Genomic DNA, 27,719 nt, shown 5'->3' with positions numbered 1-27,719 from the left:
TCCTTCCAAGCTCGAGGCCCCGCCTCTTTACGTGCTCTGGGCTCGGCTGCCGTGAGGTCCAGGTGCAGAGGCGGAGCGGTCCTCGCGCGCTCCCGGAGCCGGCCGCTTCGCTGCCTGGCCCTCAGCCTCACCGTGCCGCGCATCCGCCCCGGACCGCGACAGAGCGGCGCGCGCTGGGCGGCGGAGGCGTGGCCGGAGCCGGGGCGCCCGTGGGCCGGGACTGCTCGGCCGCCTCCTGCCCGGCGGGCGGCGTGGAGCCGGGCCCAGGTGGGCCGGGGCGGGGGCGAGGCGGGGGGCTGCGGACCCGCCGGCCGACCGGGGCGGGCGTGGAGCCGAGAGCGCGGCCGAGAGGGGAGTGGCGTAACCGCCTGTGGCTCTGCCGGGAGGTCTGCCCTGCGCTGGGGGGGTGGGAGGGAGCTGGAGAGGAGCTGTGGGGGGGCGTCCTCCGGGCTTTCGGTGGGAGAAGCGTCTGCAGCTCCGGAGGACGTGGAGGCTGGAGCCTGGGTTCTCGGAGAGGGAGAGCTGGTAGCTCTGCCGGGGAGGTCTGACCTGCGCTGGGGGGGTGGGAGGGAGCTGGAGAGGAGCTGTGGGGGGGCGTCCTCCGGGCTTTCGGTGGGAGAAGCGTCTGCAGCCCGGGAGGAGGTGGAGGCTGGAGCCTGGGTTCTCGGAGAGGGAGGGCTGGTAGCTCTGCCGGGAGGTCTGACCTGCGCTGGGGGGGTGGGAGGGAGCTGGAGAGGAGCTGTGGGGGGGCGTCCTCCGGGCTTTCGGTGGGAGAAGCGTCTGCAGCTCCGGAGGACGTGGAGGCTGGAGCCTGGGTTCTCGGAGAGGGAGAGCTGGTAGCTCTGCCGGGAGGTCTGCCCTGCGCTGGGGGGGTGGGAGGGAGCTGGAGAGGAGCTGTGGGGGGGCGTCCTCCGGGCTTTCGGTGGGAGAAGCGTCTGCAGCCCGGGAGGAGGTGGAGGCTGGAGCCTGGGTTCTCGGAGAGGGAGGGCTGAGCTCCTGGATCCTCGAAGGAGGAGGAGGCTGGGAGCTCTGGAATCCTGGGCTCTCCAAGGGAAGGGCCCAGGACAAGGGTTGTTTCTGGGTTCTCAGAAAGCGATGTCTGAATCTTTGGGTCCTCAGTGAGGGTGGGGGGAGTAGCTTTGATTTCTGCGATCGCAGAGAGGGGTTCAGAGGTTGGGATTCCTGGGTTCTCACAGGATAAGAGAACTGGTGGCCTGGGTTCTCAGAAAAGCGGGGCTGGGGATGGATTCCTTTATTCTGGAAGGAGGAAGGTTCTGGAGGTCCGGATTCCCCTGTTCTCAGAGGAGAGGAGCAGAGGGTAGGACTCCATGATCCTCAACAACTAGGGACTAGGGGGAGAGGATTCCTGAATCCTCCAAGGGGAAAGAGCTGAAGGACGGACTCTTGGGTTCTTACTACAAACCTCTGCCCCTCCCCCAGACCATGTCGCCTGAAGAGTGGACTTATCTGGTGGTTCTTCTTATCTCCATCCCCATCGGCTTCCTCTTTAAGAAAGCTGGTGAGTCAGGTTCCCTCCCTAGTGGAAAATTGGGGGGGGGGGCGTGGGGGAGACCGGGCAAGGGGACTCCCTGGAAGGTTCCAGGCTTATGCTGTCCCTTCTCCCTGCAGGACCTGGGCTGAAGAGATGGGGGGCAGCAGCTGTGGGCCTGGGGCTCACCTTGTTCACCTGTGGCCCCCACACTTTGCATTCTCTGATCACCATCCTTGGGACCTGGGCCCTCATCCAGGCCCAGCCCTGGTGAGGATTTGGTGGCGGGGCGTGGGGAGGGGGGAAACAGAGGGGAAGGAGGAAGCAACCTGTTTCCTCCTTGGGTCTGTCTCCCTTTCTGCCTTTGTCTCTGAGTGTCTCTTGTTAATCTCTGAATTCTCTGTGTCGTTTGGCCTATTTTTCTTTTTTTTTTTTCCTCTTCTGCGTTTTCTTCTGGGTCTCGTCCCTGTGTGTTTGACCTGTTCCTTGATGTCCAAATCATGTATTCAGGAGAAAGGAGGACTTGCACTGGCCCTGCCACCGTTCGTGTTTCTGTTACGTCTCTCTCCCTCCCTTTTGCTTGCCTCCCACAGAAAAAATGGAGGACCGGAGGGTTTTCACCCAAAAGCTTCTCTTGAGCCCTCCTCCTCCTCTGTTGTGGTGCATCTCTGTGTGGCTGCATCCCTTCTTCCACGGTCACTCTCCCATTTTCTGTGGGCGGTGTGGGAGGATCTGTAGCTAGAACCTGGGGGAGGCGGAGGCCAGGGCCCTATACCCGGCACAGCTGGCCTTCTGCCTTTGCCCCAGCTCCTGCCATGCCCTCGCCCTCGCCTGGACTTTCTCCTACCTCCTGTTCTTCCGCGCACTCAGCCTGCTGGGCCTGCCCACTCCCACGCCCTTCACCAATGCCGTCCAGCTGCTGCTCACACTGAAGGTCAGACTCCCCTCCAGCCCTCCCTTTGTGCTGCCTGAACTCCCCATCCTCACCTCCTCCTCCCGCCCACTCCCATGGGGAGTAGGGGGGGCGGGCTTTTATCTCCCACGCACTCCAGGGGTGGGACTTCACCTCTCAGCTATTCTCTGGGGTAAAGAAGTACATACAGCCCCCCAGCCCCGTAGTGTAACCGTCGGCGTCCTTTGGTGTGTGCAGCGTGCCAGAGCGTGAGCTAAGTGCTTCACCAGCGTGTTCTCGAGGAGCGCGTGTTGGTCGCAAGCCATTTATCAAAGTAGGAAAAACAGCTTTGGAGAGAAGGCACTTATCTAAGGGCACAAAACCAGGAACGCCTGTGTCTGGCTCTGTATCACCTGGGAAGATGGGTGAAAGCAGATCCCCAGGCCCCACCCCAGACCGAAAAGTCAGGAGCGCCTGGATGCTGAGCTCCAGGACAGTCACGCGAGGTAGTGAACCAGGTCTTGTCGGCGTCCTGGCTTCTCCGCGGGAAGGCGGGGACAGGCCGGAGTGGGTTAGCCAAGAGCTGGAGGAAGAGCCGTTCAGGATGTGGGAGCCCCAGCGAGTGTTCATCAGGAGAAGGAAGGGGGATGGGGCCCAGGACCCACCGGAAGTGGTGGTTTGGTTTGTTGCCAGAAGAAAGAAAAGTGACCAGGTTTACATGTCTGGAAACACGCTCTGGATGCTGATGGAATTGCCACGGGAAGGGCAAGAAGGGTGAGGATGGCCTCCTTGATCAGAGGTCTGTTGACAAGCAGTGGCGGCTTGATAGTCAGAACTCCAGCAGGAGATCCTGCATTGGGGGTGATTTGAGGAGCCAGAGGGGACAGTGCGGCAATCCTGGACCAGCAGCCGGGGAGCCCCCACCTTGAGAAGATCATTCGAGGGGCACAGCCAGCCCCAGGTGATCTTCCAAGGGAAGGAAAGCCCAGCCCTCACGCCTGCCTGCCCCCTCTCCGCCCAGGGCTCTTGATCGGCAGGACCCGATCGATCGATCGATCGGCAGGACCCTGGGGGAAGCTGGAAGCCGGGCTGAGGCCTGCTGCTGCAGGCTCGGCCCAGGGTCTGCGGAGAAGGGTAGAGAGAGGGTGTCGGGGGGCGGGCAGGCCACACACATTCAGCCCCGGGAGGGGGGAGGCAACACAAAAGCGACAGACTCCGAAACCTACGTACGGGATTAGATTTGGGGAATTAGGAAGATTTCTGTCCTGAGCGATTAATTGGCTGCTGGTGGCATTTGCTGAGGAGACAGGCTGGAAGAGGCCCCGCTGTGGGGAGTGTGGGGGATACCGTGTTCCCCTCTGGAACCCCGTAGGCACCTGACTACCAACGACAGAAGGCTTCTTGAGGGGCTTGGGGGTTGGAGGGAGGAGCCCGGTCCGGGGTACGGTTTGGAGACCATGAGAGCGTGAGCGTGTCAAGCCGCGGGCTGCAGAACCCAGAAGGGGGAGCACCGAGGTGGAAGGGCCCAGGAGGGAGGGTTGGCGGGCAAGAAGCCGCTACCCTGCCTCTGCTGTCTGATCTGCGCCCTGCCCTCGCCCCTTCCTCCCAGCTGGTGAGTCTGGCCAGTGAAGTTCAGGACCTGCACTTGGCCCAGAGGAAGGAAATGGCCTCCGGCTTCAGCAAGGGGCCCAGCCTGGGGCTCCTGCCCGACGTTCCCTCCCTGATGGAGACGCTCAGCTACAGTTACTGCTATGTGGGAATCATGACAGGTGAGTGTGCGTGCACCCCCAGGCCTGCCTCCTGCGCCTCGTCACCCTGTCTCCACCGCGCACCCCGGGGTCTGTGCCCGCTCGGAGTCCTGCCTCCACGCCGGCATCTGCTGCTCGAAGGCGAGCATCGTGGCCTGGCTCTAGCTCGGGCTCTCCCCCGGCTCCCCCAGAGGACAGACAGACTGTTCTCGGCCTCAGGGATTCCTGTGGCTTCTCGGGAGCACACGCGATGAAGCAGAAAGGTCTGCACAACCCTGATGTTTCTGCCACCAGGGAACAAATGTTCACGTTCTGTTCCCACTTCCGCCTCAGGGAGTATTTTTCACTCACGTTGACCTCCCAGAAGGCTCTCCTTTTGACGGCAGCTTTACCGAACTGTAATCGATACTCACCCACTGAAAACTACATCCCATTCGCTAGTTTTCAGTGTAGTTGCGGAGTCGTGCAACCACCACCACCATGTCATTGTAGGGCAATTGCGTCCCCCCACGAGGAAACCTGGGCCCTCCCGCCATCATCCCTCCAACCTCCATCTGCCCCAGTCCCGGGACACCACCAGTCGGCTTCCTGGCTCTCTAGATTGGCCCTTTCTGATCATTTACGGATGGGACCCTACTCTCTCTGGTCTTGTGTGACCTGGGAGGCTGTCACTTCTGTTCATCCCACTGCCCCCTCCCCCCGGCCAGGTCATCACCGTATCTCAGGTGCTACAGCTGTGTCCCGTTCTCCATCAATGACCCCCTGCAGTGCCTGCCCTGCTTGGGGCGGGGGGGCAAGGGAAACCATATTCCAGCACTTCCAGCCTATGGTGGTTTCCTGGCTCTTCGAACAGAACCCCCAGTCCTCAGTGCCTGCAAGGCCGGGAACCCGGCCCCTGCGACCCTCTGACTTCTCACACCACCCTCTTCCTCCCCAGAAGCACTGCGCTGCCTCCTCCCTCATGCAGAGCCCACCCCCGGCCCTCGAGGCCTGGCTCATCTGTCCCCATCTTTCTTAGGGACTTGTCTCCGTAGCCCGCCCTTCTCCAGGTCTTTGTTCCTCTTGATCTGGCTGGCTGGCCTCTTTCTTTCTCTGAGTCCTGTGAACTCCCCTCTCTGGTTTCTTTAAGATTTTATTTTATAGGTTTAATTTTTTTCTTCTAAACTTCTGTTTGAATTCTAGTTAGTTAACATACAGTGCAATATTGGTTTCTGGAGCAGAATTCAGTGATTCATCACTTACATACAATACCCGGTGTTCATCCCAGCAAGCCCTCCTTAATGCCCATCCCCCATCCAGCCCATCCCCCCACCCACCTCCGTCCATCACCCCTCAGTTTGTCCTCTATCATTAAGAGTCTCTTACGGTTTTCTTCTCTCCCTTTTTTCCCCCTTCTCCTATGTTCATCTGTTTTGTTTCCAAAATTCCACATGAGTGACATCACATGGTGTTTGTCTTTCTCTGACTTATTTGCTCAGCATAATACCCTCTAGCTCCATCTACGTTGTTGCAAATAGCAAGATTTCATTCTTTTTGATGGCTGAGTAATACTCCATTGTGTATATACACCACACTTAAAATTGTATTTTTAAGTAACCTCCACACCCAGTGCGCAACGTGAGGCTTAAACTCAGGACCCCTAAGATCAAGAGCCTACCAACTCACTGGCTTCTTGTCCCTTTCTGTCTGAGCCTCTCTCCCCTGTTCCGGGTTTCATACCCCCACCCCCTCCCAGCTCTGCAGTCTCAGGCCCCTGGCCTCCAGACCCCAAGCTGTGGCCACCCTCCTAGCCCGTTGGAGTCTGACCAGCTGCCCCCTCCCCAAGTCTCCGCTCCTCCCCCTGCTTTCCCCAGTCTCAGGCCCCTCCCCAAGTCTCTGCTCCCCCCCAGCTCCCCAGTCTCAGGCCCCTCCCCAAGTCTCTCCTCCCCTCCCCAGCTCTCCAGTCTCAGGCCCCTCCCCAAGTCTCTGCTTCCCCCCCCCAGCTCCCCAGTCTCAGCCCCATCCCCAAGTCTCTGCTCCCCGCCAGCTTCCCAGTCTCAGGCCCCTCCCTAAGTCTCTGCTCCCCCCAGCTCCCCAGCCTCAGGCCCCTCCCCAAGTCTCTGCTCCCCTCCCCAGCTCTCCAGTCTCAGGCCCCTCCCCAAGTCTCTGCTCCCCCCCAGCTCCCCAGTCTCAGCCCCCTCCCCAGTCTCAGGCCCCTCCCCAAGTCTCTGCTCCCCCCAGCTCCCCAGTCTCAGGCCCTTCCCCGGCCTCAGGCCCCTCCCCAAGTCTCTGCTCCCCTCCCCAGCTCCCCAGTCTCAGGCCCCTCCCCAGTCTCAGGCCCCTCCCCAAGTCTCTGCTCTCCCCCAGCTCCCCAGTCTCAGGCCCCTCCCCAGCCTCAGGCCCCTCCCTGAGTCTCTGCTCCCCACCCCCCAGCTCCCCAGCCTCAGGCCCCTCCCCAAGTCTCCGCTCCTCCCCCTGCCCTCCCCAAGTCTCTGCTTCCCCCCCAGCTCCCCAGTCTCAGGCCCCCCCTCCCCAAGTCTCTGCTCCCCCCCAGCTCCCCAGTCTCAGCCCCCTCCCCAAGTCTCTGCTCCCCCCCCAGCTCCCCAGTCTCAGCCCCCTCCCCAAGTCTCTGCTCCCCCCCAGCTCCCCAGTCTCAGGCCCCTCCCCAAGTCTCTGCTCCCCCCCCCCAGCTCCCCAGCCTCAGGCCCCTCCCCAAGTCTCTGCTCCCCACCCCCCAGCTCCCCAGTCTCAGGGGAGACTGAGATCCTGGGACCATGACCTGGCCTCCAGACCCGGAGCTGTGGCCCCCCTCCCAGCCCCGTGGAGTCTGACCAGCCGCCCCCCCTCCCTCCCGCCACAGGCCCGTTCTTCCGCTACCGCACGTACCTGGACTGGCTGGAGCAGCCGTTCCCGGGGGCCGTGCCCAGCCTGCGGCCCCTCCTGCGCCGGGCCTGGCCGGCCCCGCTCTTCGGGCTGCTCTTCCTGCTGTCCTCACACCTCTTCCCGCTGGAGGCCGTGCGCGAGGACGCCTTCTACGCCCGCCCGCTGCCCGCCCGCCTCTTCTACATGGTCCCCGTCTTCTTCGCCTTCCGCATGCGCTTCTACGTGGCCTGGATTGCCGCCGAGTGCGGCTGCATTGCTGCCGGCTTCGGGGCCTACCCCGTGGCCGCCAAAGCCCGGGCCGGGGGCGGCCCCACCCTCCAATGCCCACCCCCCAGCAGGTCAGGCAGTGGGAGGGAGGCTTCCCAAGACCCGGCAGGCCCCATCACCACTGGCTGGCCCTGCCCCTAGCAGGGAGGAGAGCGGGGAGCGGGGGGGCGGTGTCTCCACCTGTTGTCAGTGCAGTGTTGCCCCTTGGCCACCACAGCCCCCTCCCCCTGTCCCGGGGAGCGGCACCCCCGGGACCTCCCGCTGCCCCTCGTGCTACTGCTTGTCACCTCTTGGGGTGGCGGACTGCTCTCTGTTGCTAGGAGAAGGAAGGTGGTCTCTTAGCGACCATGTGCCACCCCTCTGTTGCCATGGAAGTGTCACCCCAGTAACTCGATTGTTCCTGGTTACTTGGGATACCATCTTTGCGCTGGGCTGGGGCCCACCCTTTGTTGCTAGGGAAATGGTTCCCTAGCAACCACGGCCTGCCCCTTCCTGCCACGAGACTTGCTTTTCATTGCTGTGTAAGTGGAGCCCCCTAGACTGGCCTTCGTTGCTGGAAGCCAGCACCCCCCCCCCAACCATGGGATGGCCTGGCAGCCTGAAGCTTCTAAGGAAATGGCATCCCTGACCCCGCTGCCCTCCAGCTGAGGGGACACCACTGCCTGCCACCGCGGGTCGCTTTCCTACCGTTCCCAAGGGCGTGCCCCGGTAAGCGTGGGTTGCCCTGCCTCGCAGTGCTACACCTGGGTCCCCGCCGGTTCTCGGTTGCTGGCAGGTCCCGCTGCCACTGACCAGCGGCGTCTTGTTGCTAAGGAAGTGTTGCGCCTGTGTTGCTAGGGAAATGATGCTCCCAGCAGCTGGGAATGGAGTGCCCCACTGCTCCAGGCAACCAGGGGTGGCCTTCTGCCTGGGGCTAGGGCTGGGGGGAGCAGCCCAGCGATGTAAACTGTGAATTCCTCCTTGCTGCGATTGGGCCATCCCCCAGCGGTCACGGACAGCCATTCCATTAAGGGGGAAGCGCCACCCCACACCAATTTCAGCCACTGCCCTGGTAGCCACGGGTGGACCTCCAGTGACTAGACAGCGTGTCTCCCGGAAAAGGTCAGGCAGGAATTGAAGGCTTTTCTGAATCTGCTGGGCCCCACTCTTAATAGATGGTTCCGGTCCCATTATCAGAAGCCACCAGCGGTTCCGGTGGGTGCAGGGTGTTCGCCGCTGCTGGGGGTGTCGGCAACAGGGACCCAGGAACCCCCGTGCTGCTGGAGATGACACTTCTTAAACAATCATAGGGACCAGCTGCCAGGAAAGGCCTTTCCAGAAGCGTTTCTAAACCTCCTAGGCCTTGTTGCTAAGGAATGCCCTTTCCCCGGCAACAGACGTCAAGGAGTCGCGTGGGTCTAGAACATCTCCCTGGCAACCGCAGACCCCCTCGTTATTAGGGATGCTCCTTCCCTGGCAACCGCAGTGTCTTGGCGACTCAGAAGGGACCACCCTTGGGGGCTTCTCGGAAGGTAGTGAGCTTGGTTGCTAAGGAAGCGCCTTTCCCTAGCATCTGAGACCAGCGAAGGGCCAGGTTGCTAAGGACTCGCAGCTTAGCAGCTGTAGCCCCCGCAGGCCTTTCGTTGCTGCTGCAGCCCCGTCACCAAGAGGAGGAGGACCCCACTGTCGGTGAACTGCGCCCCCCACCCGTCTTCCTCCCCGAAAAGGCTCCCCCTGGGCTCCCCTCCCCTGTTGCCCTAGCAAACGTGGCAGCCAGAGCTCTTGCCTGGCCGTGATCCCCTCCTGAGCGGCCGGGGCTGGGACAGGAGCCGGCGTCGGGGGGGCGTGGCTGAGCTGCATGTCTGTCCCCACCCTCACCCTCCACCCCCCCAGTCCGGAGAAGGCGGCTTCCCTGGAGTACGACTATGAGACCATCCGCAACATCGACTGCTGCGGCACTGACTTCTGCGTGCGGGTGCGGGACGGCATGCGCTACTGGAACATGACGGTGCAGTGGTGGCTGGCGCAGTATATCTACAAGAGCGCGCCCGTCCGCTCCTACGTGCTCAGGTGAGCCGGCCTGCCCTGGGCACGCACGACTACAGCTCCCGGCAGCGCCTGCGGCTGCGCGCCGGCCGGTGGCCGGGTCTCCGCCCCTGAGGATCATGGGAGTTGTAGTTTCTTGAGGCTCTTGCCCTGCCGTGGATTCGCAGTGCTCTGGGGGGTAGATCGCTCCCCTCCCCCCCCCCCCCGGGCCTCAGTTTCCACCTCTGTAAAGTCAGCCTTCTTCGACAGAAGCAGTGTACTGAATCCTATGGACTCTGGCCAGACTTTCGGGAATCTTGGCCCTGCCCAGCTACGGAGAACCCTTAATGAGTTAGCTAACCCGTGTTTCCTCAACTCTTGAATGGGGGTAATGCTGTTACCTGCTGCGTAGGTTGGTGTGAGGACGAAGCGAGATAACGAATGACGTGTCCTCACTGTGGGGCCCGCCAGGTGAGTGGTCACTGTATGTTAGCTTTTTTCCACCACTCATCTGGTATTTCTCGAGTGGAAGCTTTGTGCCAGACGTTGTGATGTTTGCAGCCTTAGGATGTAGGACTTACTATCCTCGTTTGTTTTTTTTTAGGATTTTATTTATTTATTTGACACAGAGAGAGAGACACAGCGAGAGAGGGAACACAAGCAGGGGGAGTGGGAGAGGGAGAAGCAGGCTTCCCGCCGAGCAGGGAGCCCGATGTGGGGCTCGATCCCAGGACCCTGGGATCACGACCTGAGCCGAAGGCAGACGCTTAACGACTGAGCCACCCAGGCGCCCCTTACTATCCTCATTTTAAAGACAAGGAAACGGAGGCTCAGAGAGGTTAGGTAACCTGCCGAGTGTCCCTCAGCCTTCCCAGAGCCAGCAGATGAGATCAGGATGCAGCTGACACATTCTCGTCATGAAGCCGTTCCTGACGGCCACTCGGGAGCCAGACTTACCTGGGTGCCAGGTCGGGGCCTGGCGCAGAGTGGACGTGGGGATGAGAAAGTGCAGAGATGAAGCGTCACGCCAGGTGGTGGCTGTGGGCGACGGAGGGCACAGAAGGGCCAATCCCGGGATGGCGAGACCAGGCAGGAGGCAGTTTCAGGAGTGGGTCGGTTGAGGGAGCCAGAGGGGTCTAGCGTCCCTGACCGCGGGGTGACGGTCACGTTCAGCTGGGGTTACTGGATAGTCCATTAGTTGTGTGACGCTGGCGCCTCTGGAGAAGGTCGGGGTAAGAAGTGGACACTTAGCATCAGCTAGGGGCGATCGGGTCAAAGTCCAGGGCGCTCCAGTGTTTACATTAGAGGTTCTCAACTGGGGGCAATTGTCCCACACTCCTGCGGGCATTCAGCGACGTCTGGAAATGTTTTTGGTCATAACTGGGAGGTCCTACTAGCATCCGGGGGCTAGGGGCTGGAGAGGCTCTTGCACATCCTGGGAGGCACGGGACAGCCCGCCTACAGCACAGAATGACCCAGCGCCGATGATAGTGCTGAGATTGAGCAGCCCTGGTGTGGACTAGCGACAGGGAGGAGCCAGCAAAGACACAGCCCATGAGCTAGGAGGACGGTCAGGAAAGTGTTCCTTCCCAGATGGGAGCCAGGTAAACCAAGTGTTTCAAGGCCGAGGGAGGGATCTCTTGTGTCGGATGATGTCAGGAGCTTCAGTAGAGGGAGGCGTGGGGTTGGGCGGGATGGGATGAGGAAATCTCCAGCAGCCTTGAGGGGAGCAGTTTGGAGGGCGGAAGTGAAAGCCAGCTGGAGCGGTTGGAGGGAGGACGGAAAGGGGGAAGGGTTGAGGGGGAGCATTGTTCTTTGGAGAGTGGTCACTGCACAGAGGAGCGGCCAGACGGCCCGCAGAGCAGGGCCCAAGCCAGGGCTCAGGTGTGGCTGTGAGGAGTTGCGGGTGCCCAGGGCCAGTTCATGTGTGTCCCACTGCCCTGCTTCCCCCTGTTGGGACCATCACTGAAATGCTCCCAACCCAGAGAATTCTTTCTCCACCACAGGTAGGAAAGAAAGTTTGGTTCATGAACTAGCGTTAAACCAGGCTGTGATGCACACCGCAAGTAACCCGCTAGGGAGGTGACCAAAACGGAAAGAAAGCTCACCTTTCTATAGACCCACAGACAAGGAAGAGCCCCCGTCCCCACCCCGGGCCACAGTCCACGGCAGAGCCTGCTGTGATTTCTGTGTCTTCCGTGGAAGTGGGGAGCAGAGCCTGAATTTGTGGGTCTTCCACAGAGAGCATGTTCGGGTTCGTAACAATAGGGAAACGTGGCTGGAGATTTCTGAGTCTTCGTGAATCAGAAATTATACTGATCCCCAAAAAGAAGTGGCCAGGGGCTTGGGTTCATGGGTCTTAAGGAAAGATGTGATAAGAGGGGATTAACTGGGTTCCTGAAGAGAGAATAGTGACTCCTGGGTCTGAGGAAGAGGGCTGGGGCCTGGACTCCTGGGTCTGAGGGATGAGGGGCTGGGGGTCTGGACTCCTAGGTCTGAGGGAGGAGGGGCTGGGGGCCTGGACTCCCGGGTCTGAGGGGGAGGAGGGGGGGACTGGGGGCCTGGACTCCTGGGTCTGAGGGAGGAGGGGGCTGGGGGTCTGCACTCCTGGGTCTGAGGGAGGAGGGGCTGGGGGTCTGGACTCCTGGGTCTGAGGAAGGGGGCTGGGGGTCTGGACTCCTGGGTCTGAGGGAGGAGGGGGCTGGGGGTCTGGACTCCTGGGTCTGAGGGATGAGGGGCTGGGGGTCTGGACTCCTGGGTCTGAGGGAGGAGGGGGCTGGGGGCCTGGACTCCTGGGTCTGAGGGAGGAGGGGCTGGGGGCCTGGACTCTTGGGTCTGAGGGATGAGGGGCTGGGGGCCTGGACTCCTGGGTCTGAGGGAGGAGGGGGCTGGGGGTCTGGATTCCTGGGTCTGAGGGAGGGGCTGGGGACTGGGCTCCTGGGTCTGAGGGAGGAGGGACTGGGGGCTGGACTCCTGGGTCTGAGGGAGGAGGGGGCTGGGGGCCTGGACTCCTGGGTCTGGGGAGGGGCTGGGGGCTGGCTCCTGGGTCTGGGGGAGGGGCCTGGGGACTGGGCTCCTGGGTCTGGGGGAGGGGCTGGGGGCTGGCTCCTGGGTCTGGGGGAGGGGGCTGGGGGCTGGGCTCCTGGGTCTGAGGGAGGAGGGGCTGGGGGTCTGGACTCCTGGGTCTGAGGGAGGAAGCTGGGGGCCTGGACTCCTGGGTCTGAAGGAGGAGGGACTGGGGGCTGGACTCCTGGGTCTGGGGGAGGGGGCTGGGGGCGGGCTCCTGGGTCCTGAAGCTCCGCCCCTCCCCCAGGAGCGCCTGGACCATGTTGCTGAGCGCCTACTGGCACGGCCTGCACCCTGGCTACTACCTAAGCTTCCTGACCATCCCGCTGTGCCTGGCGGCCGAGGGCCGGCTGGAGTCAGCCCTGCGGGGGCGGCTCAGCCCTGGGGCCCAGAAGGCCTGGGACTGGGTGCACTGGTTCCTGAAGATGCGTGCCTATGACTACATGTGCATGGGTTTCGTGCTGCTCTCCCTGGGAGACACGCTCCGGTATTGGGCCTCCATCTACTTCTGCATCCACATCCTGGCCCTGGCCACCCTGGGGCTGGGGCTGGCCCTGGGTGGGGGCAGCCCCAGCCGGAGGAAGACGGCGCCCCAGGCCACCAGCCTTGCCCCAGAAAAGCTCCGGGAGGAGTAAGGAGGAGGCGGCTGCCGCCACGAAGCTCCCTCGGCCCGTCAGTCCAGCCACCACGCTTTTGCCTGGGAATCCCGGGAACCAGGCTGCTGTGTCCTTTCCCAGAAAGAGCCGAATTTGGCTGAGGGCCTGGGGAGGATTCCCATTCCTCAGCTCTGCCCCCCTCTCCCATGCAGCAAGGCGGGCTGGGGGGTGCCCTCCCTGCTCCCCTGCCGTCTGCCCTGAGGGCTCAGGAGGCTGTTTTCCCTCCTGGAAAGTCCAGGTGTTGTCCAGAGGAGAAGCCCCCTTTGTCCCCGCCCCAGCATCCAGGGATTCAGAGCGAGCCCCCCCAGCAGGGGCCCCTGGGCCACAGGGTTTCCCCGTCAAATTCCCCTCTTCTGGCCCCACGGTGCGGGGCGGGAGCTGCCCGGCAGGTTCTGGGAGTGGGGAACCTCTCTCGAGGCCTTTGCCCGACGTTCATAGAACAGTGTTTCAAGCCTGGCAGGGAACATAACCCTCCCATTTCATAACGGGGAAACTGAGGCACCGAGGAGCAGGCCTTTGGACATGGTTCTTGCAGCTTCCATCGGAGCCACCTCAGTCCCAGCGCTCCTGTCACCCTCTTGTCATTCTCTGGCCTAAAATAGGGTCAGAATGTGTGAACTCCCCCAATAAAATGTTTCACGAAGACAGTACATGTGTCTGGGGGTGATCAACAGGTGTGGGGCTCCCGCGGCCGCGAGGTGATGCGCTCCGGCATCCGGGCGTTTCGGTTCCCGGGAGACCTTCCGGAGCAGCCGCCATGATACCTGGTGGCAAGTACGTCGTGCTCCCCGCCCCGAGCCACCTGCTGGCCAGGTACGGACCTGCGCAGGTCCCTTCCTTCCCTGGGGCAGTCCCCGCCCAGCTGGCCCCTAGAGACGGAAACAGTTTCACCTGGGGCCATGGAAGAGCGCCCGACGTGGGGACCGGAGGCCTGGGGCTCCTCTGGAGGGTGGCCGGCACCCCAGGAGGCCAGAGCAGGTGGGGCAGTGGGGGGTGGTGTCCAGCCCCTCGGACTCCAGGGTCCGGAAGGCAGAAGGGGGAGGGATTTTGATTCCTGGCTTTTTGAGGGAGAAGGGAACCAGGGGCTGGGACTCCTGCGTCCTGGGGTGGGTAGGACAGTCTGGAGGTCCAGACTCCAGTGTAGGGGAGGGGGGCCAGGGTGAAAAATGCCTGAATAAGAGAAAAAAGGAAGCTGAAGAGTGGGCTCCTCAGTCCTGAGGTAGGAGGGGTCTAGAGGGCCCACATTTGGGTGCTTGCAGAGGGGGCATGAGGCCCAGACTCCTGGGTCTGAGGGAGGAGGGAGCTGAAGGCCCAGACTCCTGGGTCTGAGGGAGGAGGGAGCTGAAGGCCTGGACTCCTGGGTCTGAGGGAGGAGGGGCTGGGGGCCGGGACTCCTGGGTGTGAGGGAGGAGGGGCTGGGGGCCCGGACTCCTGGGTGTGAGGGAGGAGGGGCTGGGGGCCCGGACTCCTGGGTGTGAGGGAGGAGGGGCTGGGGGTCTGGATTCCTGGGTCTGAGGGAGGAGGGGCTGGAGGCCGGGACCCCTGGGTCTGAGGGAGGAGGGGCTGGGGGCCTGGACTCCTGGGTCTGAGGGAGGAGGGGCTGGAGGCTGGGACTCCTGGGCCCTCCCAGCCCCTGCTGTCCTGCCCCAGGCCCGTCGCTCTCCTCTGTGCTGAATGAGCTCCCCAGTGCTGCTACCCTTCGGTACCGAGGTCCTGGGGTTCTGCCGTGGGGGGCATTGGAGGAGGAGGAAGAAGATGGAGAGAGGAACGTCCAGGCCATCGCAGAAGCCGCCCAAAAGGAGCTGGAGGAGCCCCTCCCCTCCCGGGAACTGCCCTGGCCCATGCAGGCCCGCCGGGCACACAGGTGAGTCTCCCCTCCCGCTTCCCAGCCAGGTGAGGACCATAGTCTGACTTGTTGGCGCCGTCTCTCTCTGCTTCTCTGGCTTCTTTCCCCGCCTGTGTCTCTGCTTCTCTGACTCCAAAGAGTCCTGTTTCCCTGACTCCGGGACTCTTCCCTCGCCCGGGTTCATGTTCTCTGTCTCTACTCTGGCGATTTCTCCCCATGCCTGAAATCTGTTCTTCGTGTTTTCCTCTCTGCCTCTTCCATCGTTCCCTTCCCGGTCTACCCGATTTGCAGGGCTGGTGAACAATGAACGTGCTGGGCCGCCTGGGCAACAATTACAGGTTTCCCCCGCTATCCGAAGGACGGCGTCCTATCAAACCTTTCGTAATCCTGCTCAGCATAAAGCAGAGTCATGTGGGTCTTTCCTAAAAACAAAGCACTGCACTGGAACTCCGGGCAAGTGCGGGATACCGGTGTTATGCATTTGTACCCGAGAAGAGCAGAACGTGAGAAGCAAGTGCAGGGCCTTCTGAGGCTGGGGTCGTGTGTCTTGAAATTATTCTCCAAACCCCATCATTTTGGGTTTTTAGGGTGGTTTTGTCACACAGGCATGCTTGATTAAATCTTTGGCCACTGGCGATGGAATTCAGCCTCCAGCCCGCTCCTCTCCTCCCCCTGGCAGCCAGCCCGCACTCTTAGTTGGGACCCAAAAGTCACCTCGCTTATGTTACAAAAGATGCCTTTATCTCATCGCTTAGGGCATCCCAAGGGTTTTTAAACCTGTGCCAGGAAGAGGGACAAAAGCCAGATATATATTTATTATAAATCACAGGATCACACCTTCCTTTTTTCCTTTTTTACTTTTCCTTTATATTTGCCCACAGAAAAGTGTACCAAACGTTGTGTATACACTGAGAGATTCCCATCGCGAGATCCCAGGCAAATTCCACATAGGACAAGACACAGCTCTGCGGGACCAGAAGCACCCCACACGCCCCAGATCCCAGACTTCTATGAATATCTTTTTTTTTTTTAAGATTTTATTTATTTAACAGAGACAGCAAGAGAGAGAACACAAGCAGGGGGAGTGGGAGAGGCAGAAGCAGGCTTCCCACCCAGCAGGGAGCCCGATGCGGGGCTCGATCCCAGGACCCTGGGCTCATGACCTGAGCCGAAGGCAGATGCCCAACGACCGAGCCACCCAGGCGCCCCTGACGATCTCGCCCTTGCTTACCTGTAGAGCTTTGCCACCTTGGAGTGCATCCGTAAAGAGCAGGGTGTGCGTTTGCTCTGGAGCTCTGTACACAGATCCTGCAGCCGGGATATCCTGCCTGGCTTTTTATGCATTTGCTGTCTCTTCCTGTTGCTGTGGAGTAATTCCGAGTTACCCACATACTGCAATTTACTTCCTGGTCCCACTGTTGTCTTGTTTCTACATTTGGGTGGTGTCCAGGTGGAGCTGCTGGGCCCTTCCTATTCTGTCTCTGAATCTGTTCCCCGACTAGGCAGAGCCATGCCAGGGACCAGGTGGCTCAGGGATCGGGTTCCAGATCCGCACAGTGGGCCCTGCGGCTTCGGCGGTCCAAGGAGAAGATGAAGGCAGGCCTGCGCACCTTGCAACCCTGGGCGTGGACGCTGAAGAGAATTGGGGGTGCGGTGGGGTTGAGGCTGGTGTCTTGGGGCGGGCCCCACTCCCGGGTCTGAGGGATGAGGGTCTGCGGGAGGAGGGGGTTAAGATCCTGGATTCCTGGGTCTGAGGGAGGAGGGGGCCGGGGGGCCTGGACTCCTGGGTCTGAGGGAGGAGGGGCTGGGGGCCTGGACTCCTGGGTCTGAGGGAGGAGGACCTGGGGGCCTGGACTCCTGGGTCTGAGGGAGGAGGGGGCTGGGGGTCCGGACTCCTGGGTCTGAGGGAGGAGGGGGCTGGGGGTCCGGACTCCTGGGTCTGAGGGAGGAGGGGGCTGGGGGTCCGGACTCCTGGGTCTGAGGGAGGAGGGGGCTGGGGGTCCGGACTCCTGGGTCTGAGGGAGGAGGGGGCTGTGGGTCCGGACTCCTGGGTCTGAGGGAGGAGGGGGCTGTGGGTCCGGACTCCTGGGTCTGAGGGAGGAGGGGCTGGGGGTCCGGACTCCTGGGTCTGAGGGAGGAGGGGGCTGGGGGTCCGGACTCCTGGGTCTGAGGGAGGAGGGGCTGGGGGTCTGGACTTTTGGGTCTGAGGGAGGAGGGGCTGGGGGCCTGGACTCCCGCGTCTGAGGGAGGAGGGGCTGGGGGTCCGGACTCCTGGGTCTGAGGGAGGAGGGAACTAGAGGGTCTGGGCTCCTGGGTCTGAGGGAGGAGGGGCTGGGGTTCTGTACTCTTGGGTCTGAGGGAGGAGGGGGCTGGGGGTCCGGACTCCTGGGTCTGAGGGAGGAGGGGGCTAGGGGTCCGGACTCCTGGGTCTGAGGGAGGAGGGGGCCGGGGGGCCCGGACTCCTGGGTCTGAGGGAGGAGGGGGCCGGGGGTCCGGACTCCTGGGTCTGAGGGAGGAGGGGGCCGGGGGTCCGGACTCCTGGGTCTGAGGGAGGAGGGGCCGGGGGTCTGGATTCCTGGGTCTGAGGGAGGAGGGGGCTGGGGGTCCGGACTCCTGGGTCTGAGGGAGGAGGGGGCTGGGGGTCCGGACTCCTGGGTCTGAGGGAGGAGGGGGCTGGGGGCCTGGACTCCTGGGTCTGAGGGAGGAGGGGCTGGGGGTCCGGACTCCTGGGTCTGAGGGAGGAGGGGGCTGGGGGTCCGGACTCCTGGGTCTGAGGGAGGAGGGGGCTGGGGGTCCGGACTCCTGGGTCTGAGGGAGGAGGGGGCTGGGGGCCTGGACTCCTGGGTCTGAGGGAGTAGGGGGCTGGGGGCCTGGACTCCTGGGTCTGAGGGAGGAGGGGGCTGGGGGCCTGGACTCCTGGGTCTGAGGGAGGAGGGGGCTGGGGGCCTGGACTCCTGGGTCTGCGGGAGGAGGGGCTGGGGGTCTGGACTCCTGGGTCTGAGGGAGGAGGGGGCTGGGGGCCTGGACTCCTGGGTCTGAGGGAGGAGGGGGCTGGGGGCCTGGACTCCTGGGTCTGAGGGAGGAGGGAACTAGAGGGTCTGGGCTCCTGGGTCTGAGGGAGGAGGGGCTGGGGTTCTGTACTCTTGGGTCTGAGGGAGGAGGGGGCTGGGGGTCCGGACTCCTGGGTCTGAGGGAGGAGGGGGCTAGGGGTCCGGACTCCTGGGTCTGAGGGAGGAGGGGGCCGGGGGGCCCGGACTCCTGGGTCTGAGGGAGGAGGGGGCCGGGGGTCCGGACTCCTGGGTTTGAGGGAGGAGGGGGCCGGGGGTCCGGACTCCTGGGTCTGAGGGAGGAGGGGGCCGGGGGTCCGGACTCCTGGGTCTGAGGGAGGAGGGGGCTGTGGGTCCGGACTCCTGGGTCTGAGGGAGGAGGGGCTGGGGGTCCGGACTCCTGGGTCTGAGGGAGGAGGGGGCTGGGGGTCCGGACTCCTGGGTCTGAGGGAGGAGGGGCTGGGGGTCTGGACTTTTGGGTCTGAGGGAGGAGGGGCTGGGGGCCTGGACTCCCGCGTCTGAGGGAGGAGGGGCTGGGGGTCCGGACTCCCGGGTCTGAGGGAGGAGGGGGCCGGGGGGCCCAGACTCCTGGGTCTGAGGGAGGAGGCGGCCGGAGGGCCCGGACTCCTGGGTCTGAGGGAGGAGGGGGCCGGGGGGCCCGGACTCCTGGGTCTGAGGGAGGAGGGGGCCGGGGGTCCGGACTCCTGGGTCTGAGGGAGGAGGGGGCCGGGGGTCCGGACTCCTGGGTCTGAGGGAGGAGGGGCCGGGGGTCCGGACTCCTGGGTCTGAGGGAGGAGGGGGCCGGGGGTCCGGACTCCTGGGTCTGAGGGAGGAGGGGGCTGGGGGTCCGGACTCCTGGGTCTGAAGGAGGAGGGGGCTGGGGGCCTGGACTCCTGGGTCTGAGGGAGGAGGGGCTGGGGATCCGGACTCCTGGGTCTGAGGGCCCCGGGACTCCGGACTCAGAAAGGAGCCCCAGGCCTCTCTGGCGCCCCCTGCAGGCCAGTTTGGCGCCGGCACAGAGTCCTACTTCTCCCTGCTGCGCTTCCTGCTGCTTCTCAACGCGCTGGCGTCAGTACTTAAGGCCTGCATGACGCTGCTGCCCACCTGGCTGGAAGGGACTCCCCCGGGTCCCCCTGGCCCTGACACCTCCTCACCCTGCGGCTTCTACAACCCCAACCCCCAAGGCCTGGTCACCTTCCCCACCCATCTCTTCAACCTGCTCTCAGGAGAGGTGCGTCCCTGGGAGACCCCCCTCCTCTGAGCCTCAGTGCCCCCCGATTCTGATTGCCCAACCACACGGTGCACTTTCCCTCTGCAGGGTTTTCTAGAATGGTCTCCTCTCTTCTATGGGTTCTACCCGCCCCGCCCACGCCTGGCCGTCACCTACCTGTGCTCCGTGTTTGTCATTGGCCTCCTCTCCCTGCTGCTCATCCTCCATCGGTCAGTAACCCCGGGCCCCCTGGGAGCGTGGGGAGGGACTTGTGGTAGGAGAAGACCCCTCCCCAGGAATCCAGAGTCTTGCTCTGTGACCCCTTTCTCTCAGTTGGAGTTGAAATCAGATTTAAAAATGCTTCATACGTGCTAAAGACCAGTGACTAGGACGGGCAGTTTCTCCTTCCCGTGGCTTAGAGGGTAGGAGGGGAAGGAATGACATTAGCCAAGCAAAGTGACTGCATCTTTCCTGGAGGGGAGAGTCATTCATTCCCGCAACAAATACGGATTAAGCCCCTACTACGTGCGGGCCACTGTTCCAGACAGTTGGTAAAGCAGGACAACAAACAAAAACCCGACCGAGTCCTGTCCTGGTGGAGCTGACAGTTTACCAGGTGAAACAGGTGATAAGCAATGAGCCGTAAATGAGTCAATGACGTGGCGTATTAGCAGGTGATGAGGGCTCTGGACACAGCGGGTGAGGTGCGCTGCTGTCTTATTAGGTGCCCGGGGCCGCCTCATTGAGGCACGACCTTTAAACAAAGACATTGAGAAGGAGAGGGATTTGGTCAAGGAAGTCCCCGGTGGAAGGGCATTGCAGGCAGAGGGCCCAGCCAGGGCAAGGCAGGAGCAGGGTGGTGTGGTGGAGGGTGCACTAGGCAGCTGGTGGGGCCGGAGCGGAGGGAGGTGGGGAGAGCGATGGAGGTGCACCTGCACTCCGTAAAGGATTTGGATGCTTTCCAAGCGAGATGGGACTCACTGCGGGTCCTTGAGCGGATCACCCTGATCTGATTTCGGTTTTATAAAGGAGTCTTCCTCTCTGGCTCTGTGGAAGAGAGGGAGGGAGGGAGGAGAGGCAAGAAGGAAAGAAGGGAGGGAAGAGAGTAAAGGATGGGCAAGCCCGCAGCAGGTGGAAATGTAATCCAGGCAAGAGACGGCGGGGGCTTGGAGCGGGGTGGTGGCCGTGGTCAATTTTGGATTTTTTTTTTTAATTGAATTTCTACTCCCCTGCCCCAGCTTTCTTGAGATATAATTGACAGAAATAACGTTGTGTGAGCTTAAGATGTACAAAGTGTTGAACTAATAGGTTTATATATTGCAACATGATTACCAGGGTCGTTTTAGCTGATGCCTCCATCCCCTCACACAGTCCTGTCTTGTGATGACGTTTAAGATCTACTCTCTGAGCAACTTTCAAGTATATAATGCAGGATTGTTAACTATAATCAGGATGTTGTACGTTAGATCCCCAGAACTTAGAACTGGAAGTTTATGTCCTTGGACCTCTTTGTGTCCCCGTCCCCTGGTAACCACCCTTTTACTGTTTCCTGGAGTTCAGCTTTTTTAGATTCCACAAATAAGTATCATACAGTGTCTACTGTCTGACTTATCTCACTTAGCATAATGCCCTCAAGGTCCATCCATGTTGCAAATGGCAGGACTTCCTTCTTTCTCGTGGTTGAATGATATCCTGTTGCTATACATGTATATATCACATCTTCATCCATCTGTCGAGAGACACTCAGGTTGTTTCATATCTTGGCTATTGTTGATAATGCAGTGAATGGTGGGGTGCAGATGTCTCTTTGAGATCCTCTTTTCATTTCCTTTGGATATATACCCAGAAGTGGGATTGCTGGATGATATGGTACCTCTATTTTTAATTTTTTGGGGGAGGGAACCTCCATACTGTTTTCCATAGTAGCTGCACTGATTTACATTCCCAGCAGTGCACGAGGGTTCCCTGTTCTCCACGTCCTCACCAACAAGTGTTACCTCTTGTCTTCTTGATGAGAGCCATCCTGACAGGTGTGAGGTGATAGCTCATTGGGGTTTTGATTGGCATTTCCCTGATGATCAATGATGATGAACACTTGCTCACATACCTGTTGGCCATCTAGATGTCTACAGAAAAACGTCTTCGATTTCTCTGCCCATTTTTAAATTGAGGTTTTGTGTGGGTTTTTTTTTTTTTTTTGCTGTTGAATATTGTATGTGTTCTTTTTATATTTTTCTATTAACCCCAATGTCAGTGATTTGCAAATATCTTCTTTTATTCCATAGGTTGCCTTTCCATTCTGTGCATTCTTTCTTTTGCTGTACAGAGGCTTTTAAGTGGCGTGTAGTCCTACTTACTCCTTTTTGCTTTTGTTGCTTGTGCCTTGGTGTCCTATCCAAAAAATCGTCCCCAAGATGAATGTCAAGGAGGTCTTCCTTTATTTTTTTCCCTAGGACTGTTTTCAGTTTTAGGTCTTATGTTTAAGTGTTTAATCCATTTCAAGTTAATTTTTGTGAGTGGTGTAAGATTGAGGTCCAATTTCATTCTTTTGCATGTGGCTCCCCAGTTTTCTCAGAAACATTTGTTGAAGAGACCATCCTCCCCCCATTGAGTATGTGGGCTCCCTTCTCACATATTAGTTGACTGTATATATATATATATAATTTTTTAAATATCACACATATCCAGAAAAATGCAGAAACCAAAGAATAGAGCTTGATATGTTCCCATCCATATCAAGAAACAGAACATGACCAGCCTCCAGAAGCCCCCTCAAGATCTCAAGTTACCGCCTTCCCCCCCCAACTCCCCCCACCCCCATCCTTTCTGTTCACACCATGGACTGCTTTGGCCTGTTTTGTTCTTCATATAAAAGGGAGACTCTGGATGTACGTTGAGTAGAGCCCAGAGGGCTCCCTAATGACTGGAGGTGGGGCATGGTGAGGGTGAGAAGTTAGGAATGACTCCAGGTGTTGAGCCTGAGCACTGGGAAGGGCAATGTTGCCGCCCTTGGGATGGGGAGAGCTGTACAGGGCCGTGTCGGCGGGGCGTGCAGTTTGGGCCGGTTGATTCTGAAGGGGCTTTTGGACGAACGAGGGGAATGGTGAGTAGGCAGTTGCATACGTGGGTTTCTGGAGACGGGTCCGGACTGGAGATGCAAATCTGGGACACACTGGCATTCAGGCAAGACTGGGAGTTCCTGGGGGGTGGGGGGGCTGTGGTGAAGAAGGAAACCAAGGACTTAGAAAAAGTGGAGTTTCTCCTAAATGCCAGGCGCTGTGCCAGAGTTATCAGATGGGGGTCCTCCTACCTTGGTACACCTCACAGTCCAGGAGGGGAGATGAACGGAGAGAAATAAAAAGCAACTTTTAGGTTAAAAAGCAGATCAGCGATTTCAGTTTGGGAGCAGTACTGTATAGAAAACAAATGGGATAATATGATAGAGATGATAAAACAGGGATCAGCAATTTTTTCCTGATAAAGGCTGGATAGGAAATATGTTCATATTTTTGTTCATTTTCTGGGATACAGTCTGTCTCAAACTCTGCTGTAAGCTAAGGCAGCTGTAGACAGTAAGTCAATGAGTGAGTGTGGCTGTGTTCCAATAAAACTTTATTTACTGAACCTGGTGCCATAGTTTGCCATCCCCTGGGGTAGAGAATGGGTGGGGACCCTCATTAAATGGAGCGGTCAATAAAGGACTGAGGAGGTGACCTGTAGGTAGAGACAGGGGGAGGGGGAGGAGGGGGGACAGGATTTGAACTTCAGGAAGTAGGTGGGAGCCAGATCAGGTGCGTGCTGGCTGGATGTGCTATGAAGGAGCCTAAACTTCAAGAATAAGGAGAAGCTGTGAAATAGGTTTTAAACAGCAGTACCACCTAATCTGCATAAAAAGGAACAGAATGGATTCAAGAGGGCACAGGTGGAAGCAGAGAGACCAGATGGCAGTCCTCTGTAATTGTCCACTCGAGAGATGCCGGGGGCTTGCGCCGGGGCGGTGAGGGTGGATATGGAGCTCTTTGCCCAGTTTTCTCCGTTTCTTTCTCTCGCTCTGCTTCTTTTTTTTTTTAAGATTTTATTTATTTGACAGAGAGAGACACAGCGAGAGAGGGAACACAAGCAGGGGGACTGGGAGAGGGAGAAGCAGGCTTCCCGCTGAGCAGGGAGCCTGATGCGGGGCTCGATCCAAGGACCTTGGGATCATGACCTGAGCCGAAGGCAGACGCTTAACGACTGAGCCACCCAGGCGCCCCTCCCTCTCTCTGCTTCTCTGTTCCCTCCCTGGGTCTTTGCCCCGCTTCTTTGTCTATCCTCCTTTCTCTGGGCCTTCCTCCCCCCCCCCCTTCTCTGGACGTCTGTCCTTCCCTCTGAGTCTCTGACCCCTCTTGCCGTCTTGCCTTCATTTCACTGCCCCCCCTTTCTCTGAACCCTCCCCCTTTGGGCTCTCAGTCTCCCCAGGGTCTTTGTCTTCCTCACTCTGGGTCCCCGTGCCCTTCTCTCTGGAGCTCTGTCGCTATCTGCTGGGTGTCTGTCTTCCCGAGACTGCCCCTGAATCTCCCGGTCTCTGTCTCCAATGACCGTCTCTACGTCTCTGACTCTCTCTCTGCTAGGTGGCCGCTCGCCAAACGCCCAAGGTCCTAGGGTTCATTTCCCGGGGTGTCCCCGCACTCGTGGCTGACCTTCCACACCCCGGCTCCTGGGTCTTCCCTCCCTTAGCTCCATGTCAGGACTGAAACAGACGCTGCTGGCCGAGTCGGGGGCCCTGACCAGCTACAGCCACCGGGTGTTCTCCGCCTGGGACTTCGGCCTCTGCGGGGATGGGCACGTGCGGCTGCGCCAGCGCAGCATCCTCTACGAGCTGCAGGTGCGCTTAGGGACCTGGAGGGGGCGGGGCCAAGAACGTGGGCGGGGCCCCGAGTGGGGGTGGGGCTCCGAGAGACGCTGGGTGGAGCTTTCTTCTAAGGAGGCGGCCCTTGGGAAATGAGAGGGCTGGGAGGCGCCCACAATAGGGATACCTGATGTCAAAGCGTCCAGGAAAAAGCAAGCAGCGGGGAGGGGGCGGGGCCGGAAGCTCCTCCGTACGAGGCGAAGAGCTAGGCAGGGCCCGAAGGGGCTCGATAAAGTAGGACTGGAACTCCGCACCGGGCACGCGTGCTGGGCGGGGCCTCGGAGGGCGGGGTGTGGGGTGCTGGGCGGGGCCGGGAGATCTAAACTGTCCCCTAGAGGACCGTGGGGGGGACTGGGACAAGGATTGTAGAAGCCCTTAGAGGGGTGTTGCTCTATTGGTTCCGGTTGAGCAGGGGGCTCTGAAACACCTGCAGGGCGTGGGGGAATTGAGCCCAAATGGACATCTTTCCTGGCCTCAGGTGGAGCTGGAAGAAGCTGTGGTGCGGCGCCAGGCCGCGGTACGGACCCTGGGCCAGCAAGCCCGGGTGTGGTCGGGGCGGATCCTGCTCAACCTGCTGGTGATTGCACTCCTGGGAGCAGCCTTCTATGGAGTCTACTGGGCTACGGGGGCCGCTGTGGAGCTGCAGGTGTGGAGGGTCCTGGGGGAGGGGACTCCTCTGACCCCGGCACCTTTCCAAGGTTGGAGGGGACTGAAGTCTATAATTCCTGGGCTCTTAGGAGGGAAAGGGGCGTACGTGTGAACCTTGGACTTCGGGTGCTGGAGGAAGAAGAGGCTGGGGGAGGATGTTTAGCAAGGTTCTGGAGGACCAGAACCCCAGGGTCTCTTTGCTTGGTCCACCCTTTCTCCCAGGAGAAGCCCCCTGTCCAGCAGATGCCACTGCTAAAGCTCGGGGTGGATTACCTTCCGTCCATCTTCATCTCTGGGGTCAACTTCTTGCTGCCACCTGTGTTCAAGCTCATTGCCGCACTGGAGGGCTACACCAGGAGCCGCCAGATTGTTTGTGTCCTGCTCAGGTTCTAGCCTTTGGGGGTGTGCTAGGGATGATAGCAGGGCTGGTCTGAAGGACACGGGTTCTAGTACATAAGGCACAGAAATCCCCAGAACACGGGACCCAGTGAGATCTGGATTCAAATCCTGCCTCTTGTTCAGGCAGCCTAGATCTGGATTCAAATCCTGCCTCTTGTTCACAGAGCCCAGGTTTCTTCATCTGTGAAGAGGGGAGAATTGTGAGCGTGTTCCACGCAGCGAGGGGTGGGGGTGGGGGCAGGGTGAGCACTGGTCGGTGCTGATTGCTTCTCCCTTCTCCTTGCCAGGACCGTGTTTCTCCGCCTGGCCTCCTTGCTAGTCCTGCTCTTCTCTCTCTGGAATCAGATCACTTGTGGGGGCAAGGCTGAGGCGGAGGAGTGCAAAACCTGTGGCTACAATTACAAGGAACTACCGGTGAGGAGAGGGGCCCCAAATCCTGGGTCTTTCAAGGACAGGAGGTGCTAGGCGGGTCCAGACTCCAGGTTTGAGAGGAAGGAGGAGCTCAAGGTGCTAGAACACCCTCCCTTTGAGGACAAGGTTACGGATGTTCCAAAAAACCTGAGGACCTTCCCCGCCCCGAAAGGATTGTTAGGATCTCACACGCTTGTGATTTGGAGACGTGGAAGCTTGGGCCTCCAGGTGCCTGGGTCCTGAGGTCTTTCTGACCCATGACTTCCTTCCTCAGTGCTGGGAGACTCGGCTGGGGCAGGAGATGTACAAACTGCTGCTCTTTGACCTGCTGACTGGCGTGGCGATCATGCTGCTCATCCAGTTTCCTCGGAAGTGAGAGCCCCGCCCCTCGCAGTGACCCCACCCCCTTTGCTAGCCCCGCCTCTGCTCCATTTCTTTGCCCTCGGTCCGCAGACCGGGCCCCCTGTTACCTAGTTACTTCCCTCGGGCCCCGCCCCTACCTCTAGTCCTCGGGCGTCGGCCTCTGGACACACCCTCCAGGACATTGAAAGCTCCACCCCTATTCAGATCTGCTCACTTCCCATTGGTGGGCGGGACGGCGGAGGCGGGGCAAGGGGGCCGCCACGCCTCTGACTCGGCCCCGCCCTGTCCCCCAGACTGCTCTGTGGCCTCTGTCCCGGGGCGCTGGGTCGTGTGGTGGGAACCCAGGAGTTCCAGGTGCCCGACGAGGTGCTCGGGCTCATCTACGCACAGACGGTGGTCTGGGTAGGGAGTTTTTTCTGCCCTTTACTACCTCTGCTCAACACGGCCAAGTTCCTGCTACTTTTCTATTTGAAGAAGGTGAGGAGTGTGGCGGATTCCTGGGTCCTGGAGGAGGAGGAGGAGAACAAGGGTCCCCACCTACTAGATCCTGAGAGAGGAGGGGTCTGGAGGACAGACTCCTGGATGTGGGAGGAGGGGTTTAGGGCGTCGTAACTTTTCCGTCCAAGGGAAGAGGGGACCCGGACTCCCGGGCCTGATGGCAGCAAAGGACTAGGGACTTCTGGTTCCTGACTGAGGAGGGACTAGGACTCCTGGATGATGAAGGACAGGCTAGGACTCAGTCTTGTGTCTCCTTCTCCTTACAGTTCACCCTTTTCTCCACCTGCTCCCCAGCTTCCCGCACTTTTCGGGCTTCCACAGCGAATTTCTTTTTCCCCATGGTCCTTCTCCTGGGTCTGGCCATCTCCGCTGTTCCCGTGCTTTACAGCGTCTTCCTGTAAGTGGGAGAGGCGCCTGCCCCTCCCTCCCTCCCTCCCTCCTCATCCAGGATTCTGAATCTTGGCCCTCTTTGAACACTGCCCGTCTCTGCCCTCTTCAGGATCCCACCTTCTAAGCTGTGTGGTCCATTCCAAGGGCATTCGTCCATCTGGGCCCAGATCCCTGAGTCTATTTCCAGCCTCCCTCAGACCACACAGAACTTTCTCTTTTTCCTGGGGACCCAAGCTTTTGCTGTGCCTCTTCTGTTAATCTCCAGGTGAGGGAGCCCAGACTCCTGGATCTGAGTTTGTGTGCCCTGGGGGCCCCCTATTTCTAAGGGAGGAGGGGGCTGGGGGCCTGGACTCCTGGGTCTCAGGGAGGAAAAGCTGGGGGTCCAGATCCCTGGTGTCTGAGGAGCCATTACACTGAAGATATTCTAAGAGTGTTCTGGCTTCCATTTCTGTCTCCTCTAGCATCCTGATGGCATATACCGTGGCCTTGGCTAACTCCTATGGACGTCTCGTCTCTGAGCTCAAACGCCAGAGAGAGACGGTGAGCCAGACCGGGTTCGTGGGAAGGGGTCCTGGATATGGAAAGAAATAGGGGGGAAAGGTCTGTCTCACCTCCACTTCTTTACCCTTTACTCAGGAGGCGCGGAATAAGGTCTTCCTGGCGCAGCGCGCTGTGGCCCTGAGCTCGGCCAACGGGGCTCCTTGACCTCCCTTGGTCAGGACGATGTCCCACTTTCAGTCCCGACCTGCCCCCGGACCCTTTGTAAGCCTCCGGCGCGTCATCTCTAAAAGGGGAGAACTTGAGAAGACTCCAAGCCCTTACAGCCCTGGGATTCAGAGAGTCCCAGGGCCCTGAAGTCCCCCAGCCCTGCCAAGTCCCTTACTCTCCAGTTAACCTCGTGTATCAATAAACTCAGCTGAGGCTTCAGAGCAGTCGTTATAATTTGCACCCGGAGGCTGGGGGGTGGGGGAAGAGCCAGACACAGGCCAATCAAATGTATTAGCCTCGAGAAGACATGACGGGCATGCCAGCCAA

At 60.2% G+C, this 27,719-nt stretch overlaps 2 protein-coding genes across 11 annotated transcripts; both read left to right on the top strand.

Moving 5' to 3' along the window:
* The first annotated feature begins 22 nt into the window (after positions 1 to 22).
* On the top strand, positions 23 to 13,631 carry MBOAT7 (membrane bound acylglycerophosphatidylinositol O-acyltransferase MBOAT7). Of its 6 annotated transcripts, none has more exons than XM_078063654.1 (8): positions 23 to 267; positions 1,441 to 1,519; positions 1,630 to 1,759; positions 2,297 to 2,423; positions 3,991 to 4,150; positions 6,969 to 7,329; positions 9,131 to 9,307; positions 9,533 to 9,668. In XM_078063654.1, the coding sequence occupies exons 2-8, from the start codon at positions 1,444 to 1,446 to the stop codon at positions 9,642 to 9,644; spliced, it is 1,143 nt and encodes a 380-aa protein (XP_077919780.1). In that variant the 5' UTR covers positions 23 to 267; positions 1,441 to 1,443; the 3' UTR covers positions 9,645 to 9,668. The 6 variants fall into 6 exon arrangements, with proteins under 6 accessions (XP_077919780.1, XP_077919775.1, XP_077919779.1 ...); XM_078063649.1 differs by lacking the exon at positions 9,533 to 9,668 and adding an exon at positions 12,576 to 13,631 and having other exon boundaries at positions 27 to 267; XM_078063653.1 differs by lacking the exons at positions 23 to 267; positions 9,533 to 9,668 and adding exons at positions 674 to 697; positions 12,576 to 13,631.
* Positions 13,632 to 13,696: 65 nt separating this feature from the next.
* TMC4 (transmembrane channel like 4) lies at positions 13,697 to 27,611 on the top strand. 5 transcript variants are annotated; one of them, XM_036065390.2, is made up of 15 exons: positions 13,697 to 13,962; positions 14,635 to 14,848; positions 16,333 to 16,478; positions 18,876 to 19,108; positions 19,196 to 19,317; positions 23,804 to 23,951; positions 24,454 to 24,621; positions 24,846 to 25,009; positions 25,310 to 25,436; positions 25,708 to 25,805; positions 26,090 to 26,273; positions 26,561 to 26,691; positions 26,794 to 26,949; positions 27,146 to 27,224; positions 27,321 to 27,611. In XM_036065390.2, the coding sequence occupies exons 1-15, from the start codon at positions 13,884 to 13,886 to the stop codon at positions 27,387 to 27,389; spliced, it is 2,118 nt and encodes a 705-aa protein (XP_035921283.2). In that variant the 5' UTR covers positions 13,697 to 13,883; the 3' UTR covers positions 27,390 to 27,611. The 5 variants fall into 5 exon arrangements, with proteins under 5 accessions (XP_035921283.2, XP_077919772.1, XP_077919773.1 ...); XM_078063646.1 differs by lacking the exons at positions 26,561 to 26,691; positions 26,794 to 26,949; XM_078063647.1 differs by lacking the exons at positions 27,146 to 27,224; positions 27,321 to 27,611 and having other exon boundaries at positions 26,090 to 26,198; positions 26,589 to 26,691; positions 26,794 to 26,934.
* Positions 27,612 to 27,719: the final 108 nt, after the last annotated feature.

The sequence above is a fragment of the Halichoerus grypus genome, chromosome 15, assembly GCF_964656455.1.
Source record: "Halichoerus grypus chromosome 15, mHalGry1.hap1.1, whole genome shotgun sequence".
Classification (NCBI taxonomy): Eukaryota; Metazoa; Chordata; class Mammalia; order Carnivora; family Phocidae; genus Halichoerus; species Halichoerus grypus.
The sequence above is the reverse complement of the archived record's forward strand: the minus strand, read 5'-3'. Positions and strand labels throughout refer to the sequence as shown.

Coding starts and splice junctions, on each gene's coding strand:
- MBOAT7 (XM_078063649.1), top strand. CDS start 1,444: ATGTCGCCTGAAGAGTGGACTTATCTGGTGGTTCTTCTTATCTCCATC. Junction 1,760..2,296: donor CTCATCCAGGCCCAGCCCTG/GTGAGGATTTGG, acceptor CCTTTGCCCCAG/CTCCTGCCATGCCCTCGCCC. Junction 4,151..6,968: donor CTATGTGGGAATCATGACAG/GTGAGTGTGCGT, acceptor CTCCCGCCACAG/GCCCGTTCTTCCGCTACCGC.
- TMC4 (XM_036065390.2), top strand. CDS start 13,884: ATGGAAGAGCGCCCGACGTGGGGACCGGAGGCCTGGGGCTCCTCTGGA. Junction 13,963..14,634: donor ACCCCAGGAGGCCAGAGCAG/GTGGGGCAGTGG, acceptor GTCCTGCCCCAG/GCCCGTCGCTCTCCTCTGTG. Junction 26,274..26,560: donor TACTTTTCTATTTGAAGAAG/GTGAGGAGTGTG, acceptor TTCTCCTTACAG/TTCACCCTTTTCTCCACCTG.